General features: G+C 29.8%; 1 protein-coding gene across 1 annotated transcript; it reads left to right on the top strand.

The window, feature by feature from the left end:
* The first annotated feature begins 11,362 nt into the window (after window positions 1-11,362).
* LOC123199903 (monogalactosyldiacylglycerol synthase 2, chloroplastic) lies at window positions 11,363-14,324 on the top strand. The gene is made up of 8 exons (XM_044614943.1): window positions 11,363-11,975; window positions 12,231-12,403; window positions 12,765-12,926; window positions 13,011-13,152; window positions 13,288-13,512; window positions 13,609-13,671; window positions 13,760-13,834; window positions 13,939-14,324. The coding sequence occupies exons 1-8, from the start codon at window positions 11,679-11,681 to the stop codon at window positions 14,197-14,199; spliced, it is 1,398 nt and encodes a 465-aa protein (XP_044470878.1). The 5' UTR covers window positions 11,363-11,678; the 3' UTR covers window positions 14,200-14,324.
* Window positions 14,325-17,405: the final 3,081 nt, after the last annotated feature.

Below are 17,405 nucleotides of genomic sequence, written 5' to 3'. Positions count from 1 at the left end.
ATACAACTTTCTCAGCTTACCTGTAAGGGTGGTGTCATTAATAAGCAAGAAATGCACTGTCTTGGTCAATTTGTCAACTATTACCCAAAGTACATTAAAATTGCTTTGAATCTTCGAGAGCCCAACAATGAAATCCATACAAATATGCTCTCATTTCCATTCGAATACACTTAGAGGTTGTAGTAATTCTAACAGTCTTTGATGTTCGACCTTATTAACATATTATCGTTTATGTACAAATTTATTTTTATTATTTATATACATAGTATCACTCTTTATAATATATAGCTTCTTCCTAATGGAACATTATATTGAAACTTCAAATGCCACTTATATTATTATATTATTTGTTGAAAATAATAAATAAATAAATAAAAATTGCTTGACAATCAGCATCTAAGTTTCTGGGAAAGTTGAAAAAGTACAAGATAAAGCATGGAAACACGTTAGGTAAAATAGTAAGGGGGTTTACTATTAGCATTTGCCGAGCATTCATTAAAATTAAATGAAAGTCAATTTTCTAAAGGAAGATGTAGACAAAGTAGCCGCCCATAAAAAATAGATATTATTGGGGATCATTGCGTGTGAAAAAAATTTTCAATATGTATGGACTTGAAAACAAAAATTTTCAAAAACACTGTTAAAAGGAGTTGGAAGTTGTTGGCTGCTTAATTCATTCATCAGTCAAACTCAAAAAGATAAGGCAATAGATCAAATGTGGAACCCTACATGTTTCTTTCATTTTCCTTCTTGATTTTCTAGATAATTATTTGTTGATATACTTGGGGTTTCTTATATTTCATACATAAAACCAATATTTATAATTTAATAAAATTATATATATACATTTTTAAGTATATAATTAGATATACAGATGATATATAATCATGTAAATAAGTGATTTTGAGTATAGAAAAAATTAACACCTAATCATATGATAATTTATCATCTGTATATTAAATCATACACTTCAAAATATGTACACATAATATTATCTATATAAATTTTCATCTATTTTTTTTTTCTAGATAATTTGACAAACCTGCGCTTGTTATGTTGTAAAATAACATTTATACCCCATAATTTGGGAAACTTGTTACCCCTACTTTCATAAACTAGTTACATTCATTAACATTATATTATTTTTCTTCCATTGTACATCCAAAACTTTATATTTGTAATCACAAAATCATCAAAATAATCTGAGGTCTGTTAGATTTCATAGTTTTGTAATTAAATTAGAATTCTTGATCATTTTCAAAGTGAGTTAATTTTTTTCTTTCACAAAAATTTAACTTTTGGCCATTGGGTCTCATATCCTTTCCCACCTAAAGCAAGTTTAAGTGAAATCAATTGTAATATTAATTTTCACATGGCAGCAGTTGATTTAAGCTCTGGATCTTCTTTGCTAAGTTTAGTAATTTTATATAAAACTATTACAAAATACAAACAATTTATCATAAAAATTTTATTGACTCAATGAAAAATCATTTCTCAAGGGTATTCTAGTCATTTCACCTCGCAAAGCGGAAGTCTACATGTCTTAATTGATTGTTCACCGGTTAATGGCATTCAAAAATTGTCGGAATGCCGAAAAACTCTACTTGGATACTAAGACTCAAGTAAATGATCGTATATCTCATACCACATAGTCATGGCACGAACCCAGAAAATAGATCAAGAAACCTAAATTTGATCCCTGGTTTACCACTACGTGTTCAATAAGCATCCACATTACTCAATTCTAAGTACAATAGAACCCTTAAAGGAGCAATATTCATCCATTCAAGATATACCAATCACAACCCGCAATACTACAGTGATTAAACACATACTATACTCTTCTCCTCAACCTCATGGCATCATTCATCACTTATTGAATTTGCCAATATGCAATTTTACAAATAACAACATTGCTAACCTAATCATCAACATTGAACTTAAAGGCCTCATTTTCTCTTCTTTCCTTGCCACCACGTCGCTGAAAACAAGTCATCGAAGTTACTTCACAGAAGTCAAATGATCAGTCTAGATATCTCTCTCTTCTTCTCTTTGTTTCATGCATTTGAGGATTGGGATAATAATCTTTAAAATGCAGTAAGGTGTCTTTTATAAAATTGAAACCGTGTTCAACACATATGGGCATGTGTCACTTAAATTTGAAATTTACAAGGAATCATCTTATTCAGCAGTTGAGGTGACAATGACACATAGGCATAGCCTTACTATGCACAGTCATGTATCACTCAAAACTTATATTTTAACTTTCAATTCACACTAAATCCTTCATAGAATAATTATAATCATGCATAAAAACTATTTTGCCCTCGAGACACACTTGTAGGTGTTATAATTCCTTCTCCCTTATTAGAATTTTGACCTTAGAATTCACTAGAAACAGCTTGGGATGCTTATCTCGCATGGTCTACTCCATCTCCCTAATAGCCTCCTCAATCATATGATTCCTCTAAAGTAGCTTCATTAAGGGAATCTATTAGTTTCTTAGTTGCTTGATCCTCCTATTTAAGATTTGAATTGGTCGCTCATCATAACTCAAATCCTCTAATAGCTAAATCTCCTCGATCCTCAACACATAGGAAGGGTCACTAATGTGTTGTGCAATGATGAGACATGGAACACATCATGAATATGGTCTATATTTGGTGGTAACGCAAGCTTAAAAGTTATCTTACCAACCCACTCCACTGTTTCACATGGGCCAATATGCAGTTTTGCAAATAACAACTTTTCTAACCTAATCATCAAGATATTTATCAAGCAAACTAACATACTCAAAACTATGTATAAATCATCAAGTATAAAGATTATATCCTTTTCTCCATAAAATCATAACATTACCATCTCAAACCACAATTCCCATCAAGAATCATATTTAATAAGTGAAATTCATTCAAGCATAGAAGAGGGCAAGCCTATTTACCTCTAGATGTTTTTGTTGCACTTGGTCACACAAAAGCTTTTTTCTCTCTTCTTTCTCTTGCACCACATTGTTGGAAACAAGCCATCAAAGCTATGACATGGAAGTTGGATGATCAACCTAGAAATCTCCCTCTTCCTCTCTCAATTTTGTGTGTTTAGGGATTGAGATAATCTTTAAATCATAGCAACATGTCTTTTATAAAACAAAAATCGCATTTAGTACACACAAGCATGTGTCATAGGTACATAGTTGTGTGTCACTTAAATTTGAAATTTACATGAAATCATCTTGTCTGGCTAACGTGGTAACAGCACACGAGCATAACCTTACTATGCATGGTCATTTGTCACTCAAAACTTATATTTTGACTTTCAGTTCACACGAAATCCTTTATACAACAATTATACTCATGCATAAAGACTATTTTGCTCTCGAGACGTACCTATGAGTGTTGCATTGGTGTTTTGCAAATAAAAGCTTTCTATATCTATTTACAATTGTTGACATCATTGATGAAGTTTCTGGAGCTATTGTAAAAAGATATTACTCGTATTTATACGAGTTAGTCAAATATGAGAGATGTGTGATTTTATTGTAACTCAAAATTATGTTTACAAGTATGAAACATGAGTTGGGTGCTTTATTTTGGTAAAGTTGTTGTGTTGTTTGCCTTTATGAGGGTGATGAGACTCGAATCACTAACATGGAGATTTTAGAATAGTGACACTTGTGTAAAAAAGATGTGTTAAATTGGACCATGTGAACTTAATGCTTCTGTATAACTACAGAAATATAAACTTCACATCTTATCTACTTTGCATACATAGCATAATATTGAGTGGATGGTTGATTTGTGGGCTATAATCATTGATTAGAATAAAAGGTGAGATTTTGTTTGTACACTAATCAATACCTTGGCTTGTTAAGATTGTAATTTAATAAGTCCAAGAACATTGTTTCACTAACTTCAAAAGGTTTAACGGTCACTGTCTTATGGGTTTTTACAGGATAATGACTGATGAGTTTTCGCCAAGTGTAGAATGAAAGGTTCATTAAATATTGTCGTTCATTAGATGTTAAAACTAAACACAAGGAAAAAGACAAAACTAAAAGAGTATATCTGTAAATTGACCTAGTTTGGCTATCAATGTTCTATGAGGGTACCTATACACTTATTGTTAAATGGATGACTTTAACATTATTATTAAAGTTCCTAGACATAATAGTGTTTAATTTAGGAGCACAACATTGTCCATATGGTGGAGTAAGACATTGTTAACAAATTTGAAATCTTAAGTTTATGAGATAAAAGGGTATGGATTCATATACATTAGAGCTTTTTATTGAATATTATCCTACCTAGATAATAAAAGTTATCTTAGATAATATGTGATTATATGTTATAATCTAATTCAATTAAAACTTTGGAATAGTTTCAAAAATTAAATTAGTTTGGTCATGTCTAGTTGTATGGAGATAGTCACTAACCATTGTTGTCAGTCGCTACCCATAATCGATAGTTACTGCTCGTGGTCGATAGATAGTGCAGTTATTAGTTTCTTTGAGATAATTAGTTTCTTAAAGACATTACATCTAGAAAATATTATATATACACATTTTTAACACATAATTTAGATACATAAATAATATATCATCATGTGATTAAATGTTATTTTATTTTTAATTTAAAATCATTCAATCATGTAATGATACAATATTTTTGTACCCAAATTTATACTAAAAGTGTATACATATAGTTTTATCAATAAAATTTTCACTTCTTCGACATTTAAAACGTAAAACACTGCAATCTTTAATTAAATTATTTGAAATTTGATATTGTAGTTTTAATAAAATTTTATTTTCATATTTGTTAACATATATATTTCAATAATTAGATTTTAATAGCAAAAAAAAATGAGTTTTATTTTATATAAGATCAAAAGAGAATGGTTGTATTTTAAAATCAGTTTAAATAATTTTTGAAGTTTTTTCAGTTCTTAGTAACACTAAGGTGTTTTTCATTTTATAACAAAAGCGAAACTATTGATGACATTTTATAGTATCTAATTTGGTATTCATTTTTAATGTTCATAATTTTATTGTTCTATAAATATTGGTCATTCACACACATATATAAAGTTGACATTTCATTCCCTTCACTTAAGTTATATTCCCATCACCATAATTCTTATGGGTAAAGATGTATGAATCGATGGTTGGAACAGAAATTTGTATCGACTAAATATTTTTAAATAAAAAATTAGTTTTTATGTGGCATTACAGAAAATTGGTTAACAAAATAATAATTAATAATGAATGATAGGTCAATCGGTGTAAATTTCAGTACATTTCATCAATTTAGGTAGTATTGCTCAATTCTTAATATAAAATATTAGATAGTAAACTACAAGTTTAGGGAAAAATAAAAATGCCAAATGACTATATTTGAAAAACACAGTTTGAAAAACACAACCCCATACATCTATTAAATTTGTTAACATAAATTTTTTTATAAAATTACTGAAAAGACAAAAATAAAAGCCTTAAACTAAATAGAACGTTGCCCTTAAAATTTTAAAATAGTTTTTGTACCTTCATTTATGTTGATTTCAATTAAAAATAATTAAAAAATTTATATAAATATGAAAATGGGTGTCAACAATAAATAATTGTATATCGGTGATAATGAAATTTTAAACGGGTTTTGAATTAAAAAAAAAAGTTTGGGTTTTTCTAAAATTTTAATATGTCCCTTAGTAATTTTAAAAATGACAATTATATCTCAAGATTAAATGAAACACAACAAATTATAAGTATAAATGTTATATTATAAACTATTGAGGTTATAAATATATTCAAAATATATAGAGGTAAATATGATAATTTTTTAAACAAGATATAATGAAATTTTTCATTTAAAAATGACATTTTCACCCTTACAATATTGTTCATAGTTCTGCTCAATAGAGGTGTTATTGTATTATTTTAAATTTTGAGAATAAAATAACACTTAATAACACATCTATAATAATATTTAGACAAATTATGATATAAATACCTTTCGACTCTTAAAACTAAATATTGATTTTGACAAAAGGGAGGAAATTGATTTTTCTAACTTAAAGGATGAAGATCTACCATTTTATCACATGTTGGATGGGAAATCTAGACGATTTTCATTTGGAAATCTAGATGAAAGTCGTCTAGAAATATAGACGATTTTCATTTGGATGATGATGCGTCCAAATGATTAGTTTGGACATCGTCGTCTAAATGAAAATCATTTGGATTTTCAGATAGAAATTGTCTAAATTTTTAAACGATTTTTGTCGATTGATGGTTGGAGAAGAAAGGGAGAAAAGTCGAGAGGGAAAGATAATGCGGGAGGGAGGATAACCAACAGTTGGAGATAGCGGTTCATTGCCAGGGAAAAGAGGAAAAAACCCCATAAGGGAAATTGTCTTTTTTAAACTTTGGGTGGGGGTAAATTGCAAGATTTTTAAATATGAGTGAGAAAAATGTGATAAAACTTTAATTTTTTAATAAATAACGGTTTTACCCCTAACCATAACTGAAATTTTTAAAAGAAATTGTCTCATAGGTAGTTATTTGGGTTTTTGAAAGTTGAAGAGTAAAACTTTGGGATTTCACTATACCTTAGGTGGGAATAAGTCTTTTGGCCTTTCTAGTTTTGTTATTTTTGTTATTATTAGAGCAAAGGACTATTTCCCACCGAAGTTTTAGCTCAATCTCAACAATTCACCGCGACAGATGAAAAACTCAAACATTCACCCATCTCTAGACTATCTTTAAATTTTCTGTTAAATATAAGTGTAAAACTGTCATTCAATAATAATATTAAAAAATATTTTTTTTTTTTCATTTTCTCATTAAATTTTAAAAATTAACATTTAACCCTCATACCTAAACTTTGAAAAGTGACTTCTCCCCTCAAATCCCTAAGTTTTTTCTTTACCTCTCCCTCCGACCACTGACTATCGTCCAGTCTAGATGACGAAGTGTCATCTAGATTTGGACGATAGTCATCATCCGATCTAGACGACACTTGTCATCCTTAAATGATGGTCGTCGTCTAGAGGTCATCCTCTGGAGACTTCGTCTTGTTTCTCCACTGTTGGTCTACCATTCGTCAGAGAAAAAGGTTGGATTTTAGGTTTGGCATCCTAGGGGCAAAAGTTATTTTTCCAAAACAATAGAGAAAATAAGATATAATTAAGGGGGGAAATGTTATATTTCCAAACCAAGGGAGAAAATAAGATATAATTTTAATTATTTAATATCATTGATAAAATTTGTGGAGGTATCATAACAGATTAAAACTTGTATGGATATTTGAGTTTTTCATCTACCACGAATATATACTTGTCATTTTATCAAAACTTAAGTGAGAAATTGTCTTTTCCTTGTTATTATTAATTATATGTCTTCTTTCATATATATTTTTTCCTTAAAAAAAACTGTTTTTTTGTAAGAATAATTTGAATAGCATAAAAAAAAAGGTTTCATGTGATAGTAGTGGAGGCAAAAGTTTAAGTAATGAATATGAAATTAAATTTTTATTATAGTGATTCAATATAAAATTAAGGCCAAAAGACTTTCCCACCCAAGGTTTAGTGAAAAGACAATTCCCACCTATTAACTTTTAAATACTCAAATATTCACCCATATATTAAAATTTACTATTAGAGTTGAGGATAAAATTATTATTTAGCTAAAAATATTTAAAAAAACTAAAAATTATCACATTTCCCTCTAAGTTTAAAAACTAACAATTTCTCCCCATCTAAGATTTGAAAAGTTACATTTTTCCCCTTAAGGTTTGATATTTTCTAATAACCTCTTTCCAACAACCACTTCAAGAAGGTCATGTATCAACTTTTCCACTATCTCCCTCCCCATGGTTTTTCGACATGGAAACCAGTGGAAATTCAATCAATGGCCAGACGATGTTGCATAGATCAGTGTGACATCGTATGAATCTGTGCGCTATCAAACCATTTTGTCATTAGCAAGATGACAACACATATGTATGTGCATTGCCTAGCCAATGTTGCAGTGGTCGGATGACACAAAGATTCGTGCAACATCGCACAAATCTGCTTAATATAGTTCAACCATTTCGGTTAGATTTCTAATGGTTTTCATGCAAGGAAACCATCAGAGAGGAAGGTGGTGGGAAGACCAATTGACAACCTTCTCAAAGTGGTTGTCAGAATGTGGTTACTAGAAAAAATCAAACCCTATGAGGAAAATGCCACTTTTCAAATCTTGGGTAGGGGAGAAATTATTAGATTTTTAAACCTTAGGTAGAAATGTGATAGTTTTTTAAAAATATTTTTAGCTAAATTACAATTATACCACTAATCCTAATAGTGAATTTTAACAGATTGGTAGATATTTTAGTTTTTGAAAGTTAACAGGTGAGAATTTGTCTTTAACCTAAAATTTTTTTTTTTAGAAAAAAAAGATTTCTTTTGTTAGTAAGAACAAAATATTACTTTGATAATTTATCTTTTATTATTCCCATTATTTTGTTTGATTGTTATGTAATAAAAGATTTTAATAATTACTAGAGGTGATATAGTAGGTAATATAAGAGATAATCTGATTACTACCTTCACTTTAGATATTAAAAAATTATTATTTCCATTATTTTGTTTGATTGTTATATAATAAAAGATTCTAATAATTACTAGAGATGATATAGTAAGTAATATAAGAGATAATTTGATTACTATTTTCACCTTATATATTAAAAAATTATTAAAGTAATCTTGATTTTATTACAGTTTTATCCTTACTTATTAATTTTTTTGATAAAAATATATTTATTTTCAATAAATATAATAAGTAATATAACGAAGAGTAGCACTATATGCACAAATAATAAACACAAATTTGTTCATAAACAAACATGTCACTATATGATTGAAAATTCAAAATCACTTAATCAAATATTGATATATCATTGTTTGTACATAAATTTATGTTTATTATTTATATACATAGTTTTATAATATGAAAAATATTTTTAAAATAATTATATCAAATGACATTTAAATAAAATAATATTTTTATTTTTTTATTACATCGAGCCAAAGATAATAATTATTTATACTTATCAATTTTTATTAAATATATTAATAACTTATATCCAATAATTTTCAAGATAATCTATCGTTGTAATAATTTTTCAATTTTAATAATAAAACATTTCTTAATCCGAAATCACCCTTAAAATTATCATATAATTCAGCAATTATAAACAATACCAAATAAATATAAATTAATTATTATACAATTAATTATGTGTATAATCACAATTTATAATTATTATCTAATAATTATAAATTTTATCAGACGATATTATATAATTAAAAATTTCAAATTGATTATAAAATAAAAATAAGTCAAAGGATTATCTTTTACACAAATTTTGATAAAAAGATAAATGTATCCATGATAATTAAAAAACTCAAATATCCACCTAAAGTTTAGTCTATTATCACATATTCAAGAATTTTCTATTAGAATTAATTGTAAAATTATCATTTTATCAGTAATATTAAAATAATTAAAATTATATCTCATTTTCTCTCATGGTTTGACAAACTAACAATTTTTCTCTAAAATTAAAATTTGAAAAATTCACTTTTTTTTCTAGAGTCCGATATCCCAAAATTTGATCACTTTCTTTGACAAATGATGGGCCTCTCCTGAAATCCAACCAAAACTTTTGTCTAGGCGACGAAGGCGTTATTGAAGGATGACACTTCGTCATCCAGTGAAGGATAATGAGCGTTGTCAAGCAAAGAATAATGTTTCATCATCTGGATCTAGACGACGAGCATCGTCCTTCAAAAGACAATGCTTCGTTATCCCTTGGTTTAGGATGAAGTTTCTGGTAGTTAGGTTTAGGTTGAAAACTAGCAGTCGTCGATGGCTGAAGAGATGAAAAAACTAAGGATTTAGGGGGCAAGAAAAGTCACTTTTCAAAGTTGTGATCTGGAGTGATGTTAATTTTCAAAACCTGAGAGAAAATAAGAAAAATTATATATTTTTTAATATTATTATTAAAAATAATAGTTTTACCTTTATATTTAATGATAATTTTAACAAAAGTTAAGAAATAGGTGAATATTTGAGTTTTTGAATTGATGGTGGTGTACGTTGAGATTTGGCTAAAACTTGATTGGGAAATAGGTCTTTGGCCATAAAAATATCTTATTTAAATTTGGGACCCTGCTGGGAACCGGCAAATAATTGCCCTCACGTTTCTCAGAACCACTCGCTGTCTTGGTCTTGCCACCGCCAGCTAAATTTGTCTCAAATTGCCCAATCACATTGCACCCCTAACACTTGCCCATTTTATTTTTCTCTAATGCCCTTAAACTTTTCCATTATTACCCTAATTCCCTCACAATTTCATAATCTTCTTTTCATGCCCTTCAACTTAAACCTCAGCCAACTCATCTTTATTCAAACTCTGTTTTTTTTTTTTTTTTTTACTTTTAATGTGGAAAAAAAAAACCCAACTTGGAAAATATGGTTGTTCTTTTTGAGGTAGGCCTTTGAGTTTAAACTTGAATTTAATAAAAAAAATTAAACATTGATTTAATTAGTAAAAAGAAAATTATTTATGAACTTCTTAAGATTTTAGCCGTGAAATCATTTAAATTTAGTCATTATTTTTTTCAAGTGAAAAAATATCAAATACGTTGAATAGAAGATGCCCCTTCTAGGATTTGGAGTTGAAAGATATCTAGCCTCAAAGCAAGATACTCTATTTTGCAAGGGTAGATGTGCAAAAGCCTTCCATTTAATAGTTTAATTTTGGAGAGTCCAAAATACATAACTAAGAAAAAAAATTAAAACATATAAAAACACAACAGAAATTAATAATAAATATAAACTTATTATAAATATTTTATTATAAAAACTTAAACCAAGATCTTATTTACATATTTGAATATATATATATATCATCAAATTAAACTTATTTTAATATTAAATAAATGAAATAATATATTTAATCATAAATTATATAAAAAAATCTTAATATTAATTTTAAATAATTAACTGATTTGACTACCAATTAACCCATCTGATTATTGGTTATACTAAACCACGTCCTCCACTGAGTAAATATCTTATTCAGAGCTGAAAATATTATTTTATTTGTAATTTTAAATTATTTAATTATAATAATTTATTAATATTTATATTGGAATATATAATTATAATTACTGTAGAATAAAAATAATAAAGAAATCAGTGGGTAGCAAAAGCTGCAAATTATAAGAAATAAAAGGGCAAAATGCAAAAGCAGACAAAAAGTTTCTAACAAAACCTAAAACCAACTTTCACTATTCAAAGCAGAGGCAAGATGAAGATTCGAATCTTCCCAGCGGAACATTCCAAGAAAAAATGCGAATAAAACGGCAGCGATTCAATAAATTCCACTAAACTTTGGAAAATTCCAAGCATAATTCTAGTTTCCAGCTCACCTTAAAAACCGCTTCTGGCCAACGAAGTCTCACAACCCACCTTCTTTTGTCTCTTAGATACCGCAGAATACCAATTCAACCATCACTGTCTACCGGAGAAATCCAATTTTCCGGTGGCGGGAACATAATTTACCCGTTAATTTCATCTGGGTTGTTTTCCTTTTTGTGATTTATTATTAGGTAGAAGAATAAGTTTTAGTACCCTGATGACGGTGGCCACGCCGAAGAAGGCTGTTTCGATCACAGAAAAGGTGTGGAAGAAAGTCTATGGGAATTATGGCGCCTGTAGCGGTGGCGCGAGTCATCATAATAAGAGGTGTTCGTATGAAAGCGAGGATGATATTTATGAAGATGATAATGAAACCACCATGGAGCTGGTGCAGATTGGTGCTGAAAGGACTAAAAATGTGTTGATTCTTATGAGTGATACTGGTGGAGGCCATCGGGCTTCCGCTGAAGCCATTCGTGACGCTTTCAAGATTGAATTTGGTGATGAGTACCGGGTAAGTTTACTTTGTTGACTTTCTTCTTCGTCAAGTCTCTGAGTTTTTCTTTTTCCCCATTTTTGAAGATCTTGTTATCGCTAAAGAGAAGAATTTTTACCAATTCCATTCTGAATATGTGAAGAATATGCCGTCTGCTTATTCATTTCTGAGCTTGCAGGAATTTTTCAATTGATTCTTTTAATTTCAGGTCTTCCAATTTTGATACCACATGGTTCAGCTATTACAATTTTGATTGGCATGTTGTTGTTCCAGATATTTGTGAAGGATGTTTGGAAGGAATGCGCAGGGTGGCCATTAAACGACATGGAGAGATCATACAAGTTCATGGTAAAACATGGACAATTGTGGAACGTAGCATTTCACAGCACCTCTCCTAGATGGATTCATGGCTGCTATCTCGCTGCCATGGCCGCCTACTATGCCAAGTATGTTCTTCTTAACATTTTTTGCCTTCTGCAAAATTGCGGATTATTGACTGCCTACAGTCTGTTTGGAAATTTTATTATATGCCTTGATATTGTAATTTTTTAAGTCTGCCTGTATTAAAATGCAATCTTGCAATTGATGTTGGAAGCTTTCAGTGCTTAAATAAGCATTGTTTCTCTACTTTTGCCTAAACTTTTGTGTTTGTCATCTTTCATGGAAATGCTTCTTTATTACCCATTAGTGTGCAAGAATTGTTTGTTTGCAAAGATGAAATTCTCCCTAGGCTGAATATTTGAGTATGTAAAATTTACTCTAATTTAGTGTGGAAGATTCTAAATTTTGTTCTGTGCCTGATTGAAGGAAGGTGGAGGCTGGTTTAATGGAGTACAAGCCGGAAATTATCATAAGTGTTCATCCTTTGATGCAGCACATTCCCCTGCGAGTTCTTAAATGGCAAGGTCTACAGAAGAAAGTGATTTTTGTCACAGTTATTACAGACCTCAATACCTGCCACCCGACCTGGTTAGTTACTGAAGCCATTTCAAAATTTTCTTCTGTCAATATATTATAGAGCACCCTATATGTTGACGTTGAAATTGGTATCAGGTTTCATCCTGGGGTCAATAGATGCTACTGCCCATCACAGGAGGTAGCCAAGAGGGCTTCACTAGACAGCCTAGAAGAGACTCAAATTCGTGTATTTGGCCTGCCCATTCGACCTTCTTTTGCCCGTGCAATTCTTTCTAAGGTAGTTGATTCAAATCATTTGCATGCATTCTTTTGCCTTATCAGGTTTCATCCTGGGGTCAATCTGTTATGTATTCTTGCTTAGATGAAATCTGGGTCTAATTTAGTTTACTTGATTCTTTGGTTGATTCATCAGGATGATTTACGACGAGAACTTGAAATGGACCCCAACTTGCCAGCAGTACTACTGATGGGGGGTGGTGAAGGAATGGGTCCTGTTAAGCAAACTGCAAGGGCTCTAGGAGAATCTTTGTTTGATAAAGAAAGAGGGAAACCAATTGGGCAGTTGATTATCATATGTGGTCGTAATAAAACGCTAGCCTCTATTCTGCAATCTGACGAATGGATGATTCCGGTTAAGGTGATTGCTTTTCTAGTTTAAGCTATTAGATACAAAACATAGATAATGTTTACATTCCATATGTATCTAATGAACAATTCTTTTTCATCGTTGCAGGTTAGAGGGTTTGAGACACAAATGGAGAAATGGATGGGCGCTTGTGACTGCATAATTACTAAAGTATGTTTTGGAAGATCATCTCTTGATAGTCCCAAAATAATGTCAAGTAATTTACACTAATACATCTCTTGATTTCTGTATATCATAGGCTGGACCTGGTACAATTGCAGAGGCATTGATCAGGGGTCTTCCTATTATCCTCAATGATTACATTCCAGGACAAGTATGCGATCAATTCTTTTGCACATGCAATTACTTTTATGAACACCAAGTATCATATCAAGTTTCGAGTTCATACTAACTTTTCTCCTTCATTCGGAAACACAGGAAAAGGGCAATGTACCATATGTCGTAAACAATGGGGCTGGTGTTTTCACCAGAAGTCCAAAGGAAACAGCAAAACTGGTAGCAGAATGGTTCAGCACCAAGACAGATGAACTCAAGAGAATGGCGGAGAATTCCCGTAAACTTGCACAACCAGAGGCAGTTTTTAACATTGTAAAGGACATTCATGAACTTGCCAAGCAGCGAGTGCCTCTAGCCGGTGTTCCTTATATGTTAACGTCTTCTTTCTCAAGCTTAATCTAATTACATAGACCTTCATTTCTACTATAGCTAATATTTCCACAATTAGAATGGCCATGTACAGCTTGTTAAATTATCATTCTTTGTCCTCAAGATTCTTATAAAAAAGAAACCTCTTATGTTTGCTAGATTTGGGATTGTTTTAAGTTACTCTTGGGAGAAACTACTTTTGTTGTGAACTATAATTATGTATTTTATGTCAATATTACATAGACAGGGGGGGCAAAAAAAAAAAGGAAGTTGGTGTCTTATTACTTTACCTTCCCCAAAACTTGAAGGTTTGTTTTGCTTTAGATTGAGTCATGTTAATTGGTTGCTTAAAAGCTAAGCAAAAGTCTCTTTTGACCGACTCAAAACTTACTACGTTAGCAATCATTCCAAGTGGCTTCGCTTACAAACCTAGGATCAAAACTTTTGATTGATACCCTTCATATTTAATGAATATAAAGGAGATCCACAAGTTTTAGAATTTCACTTATACCCTTATATTCCTAAACATTTTTCGTGTGGCACATAATTTTGGACACAATAACTAATATACCCTTGTTTTTTCTTTTATCCCGCAATAAAGGAACTACTTTTTTACATTTTTGTACTGTTAAGATATTAAATATTATTAAATGATTTAAAAATATTAAATCTGACATTTGATTAAATATTTGGGAAACAAAAATATTTTATTTTTGTTGTAATTATCTCTTGGAGTTACTTTCTTATAAATGTTTGTCAATTATCTGGGTATAACTAATATTTTTAGAATTAAATTAAATATAGATTTGATTAAATAAATGGTTTGATTTAATTAATAATCGAATTGATTGACTGATAGTTAGATCAATTAATTATTTAAAAATAATATTTAAATTTTTTTTTTATAATTTATTATTAATTATAAATTTTGATTTATTTAATTTTTCATGATAAATTTTTCATGTGATTGGGTTTAAGTTTTTATAATGATTTTTTTTTAATTTTTTATTATCAAACCCGATTTAGATGGTTAGAATGGTTTTTAAAACTATGGGTATAACTGTTTTATTTCAAGACCTGACGACATATGAAAATCTCCTCAAAGATATTTAATGGGATAAACGATAAAGTCGTGTGATAATTTTTTTTTTTAAATTTAGGTCAAAGGACTTATTCCTATCCAAAGTCTATTGTTATTCCAAATTTTCATTCTTTAACTTTGAAAAACTTATTTATCCATTCATAGATAGTTAAGTATGTTCATTTTAAAAACAAAATCGTTATTTTACCTATAATATTAAAAATAAACTAAATTTTATCTCTTTTTTTTCTATAAATTCTAAAATCTAATATTTTTTTATGTATGTCAAGTTTTAAAAAATAATATTTTCTCCCCTAGGGTTTAGTTTTCAATTCTCGATGACATCTCTGATAGTCTCTCCCTCTCGACACTTCCTCTTCCTTTGATAGTGTCTCTTTTGGCATCTCTCTCTCCTTCAATCGACTATTCAAACTAAAAAGATGAAAAATTTTATCAGAAAAAACAAGAGATCTCGTCTTTATTTAGAAAGACAATCGTCTTATATTACCAATTGAAGGAGGGAGAGATGCTAAAAAAGACACCATCGAAGGAAGAAGATGTGTCAAGAGAAAGAGGTTGTTAGCAATGACATCAGAGATTTCATCGAGAATTGAAAACTAAACCTTAGAGAGAAAATATTGCTTTTTAAAACTTGATTTAGGGAGATAATTATTAGTTTTTGTGGTTTAGGGAAGAAAAGAAAATCAAATTTTAAGTGGTTAGAGTTCTGTTAATTTTAACCATTTATTGGTAGGTAAATGAGTTTTTCAAAGTTAAAGGATAGGAATTTGACAAAGTAGAATACTTTGGGTGGGAAAAGGGCTTTAGCCAAAAATTTATGAAGTAATTAGGAAGGCACTTAGTCACGATAATTGTGGTGTTAACGTGTGAAACACGGCTCTAATCCCTTACCAATATCAACCACGTGTTGGGTAATAACCAAAGTGATGATGAATGAGTTATGAGTTCAATTTGGGATAATAACCCAAGTGACGCCACATGTAGGTGACAGGGGTAACGTTCAACCACCATCAGGTTGATGCCAACGAATAACTAACAAGAGAGCCAATCATTAAGAATCCGCACATTTACAATTTGATGTTTGGTTTATTTTCCATATTTTTTGTTTATAGTGAATTGGTCAAGCATTGTCACTTCAATAACATAACTACACTTCAATAACATACCTACAACAATTTGAGATCGTTTAGTTAGGTTATAAAGGCCAAAGGATTACATCTCACCCAAGTTTTAATGTATTTTCAAAATCACATCAATAAGAATTGAAAAATCAAAAGTTTTACCGATGAATCAACTGTTATTAAAATTTTTTGTTAAAAATAAGAATAAAATCGTTATTTTACTAATAATATTTAAATAATATAAAATTTATTATATTTTCTCTTTAAAACTAACAATTTCACTCTTACCTAAAGTTTTATAACTTTAAAAAATCACATTTTCCGTTTAAATTTTTTCTTCACCCTTCCGAGCACCATCTCCTATGTCGACTATCTCTCATCTCCATCCTAAACCATTGATCGATGCATGAGAAGTGATGTGAAGTAGACGAAGAGATCTAGAATCTCTTTGTTGGAGACAAAGAGGTATAGATCTCTTCGTCTTGTCATCAAAGAGAAGATCTAAACAAATTTCTTTTTGACGAAGAGATCTGGAGATCTCCTAGTCGTCAGATCTCTTCATTTCTGATGAAGAGATCCACACTAAATCGTTTCTTATACACTAGCTAATAGTTTAGGGTGGAAAAAAAAGGTCGCTGACGCTGGAGATGGTGGCCGAAAGGGTGAAAAAAATTTGAGGGATGGAAGCAATGTGATTTTTCAAAGTTAAAAAATTTTATATAAAGGTAAAGTTGTTAGTTTTTAAAATTTAGGGGAACATAAATAAATTTTTTATTTTTTAATATTATTAATAAAATAACGATTTTATCCTAACTCTAATAAAAAATTTTAATGGTAATTAGTCTATGAATAAGATTATAAATTTTTTAAATTTTATAGATATAATTTTGAAAATGTATTAAAACTTCTGAGAGATATAGTCCTTTGGCTGGTTATAAGTAACAATCTCTTCCTCCCTCCTTTGTACCTTTTTCCACTAAGAATGTTTATGAAAATATGGGATATGGTAGGGTTAA

The sequence above is a fragment of the Mangifera indica genome, chromosome 17 (assembly GCF_011075055.1).
Source record: "Mangifera indica cultivar Alphonso chromosome 17, CATAS_Mindica_2.1, whole genome shotgun sequence".
Classification (NCBI taxonomy): domain Eukaryota; kingdom Viridiplantae; phylum Streptophyta; class Magnoliopsida; order Sapindales; family Anacardiaceae; genus Mangifera; species Mangifera indica.
The sequence above is the reverse complement of the archived record's forward strand: the minus strand, read 5'-3'. Positions and strand labels throughout refer to the sequence as shown.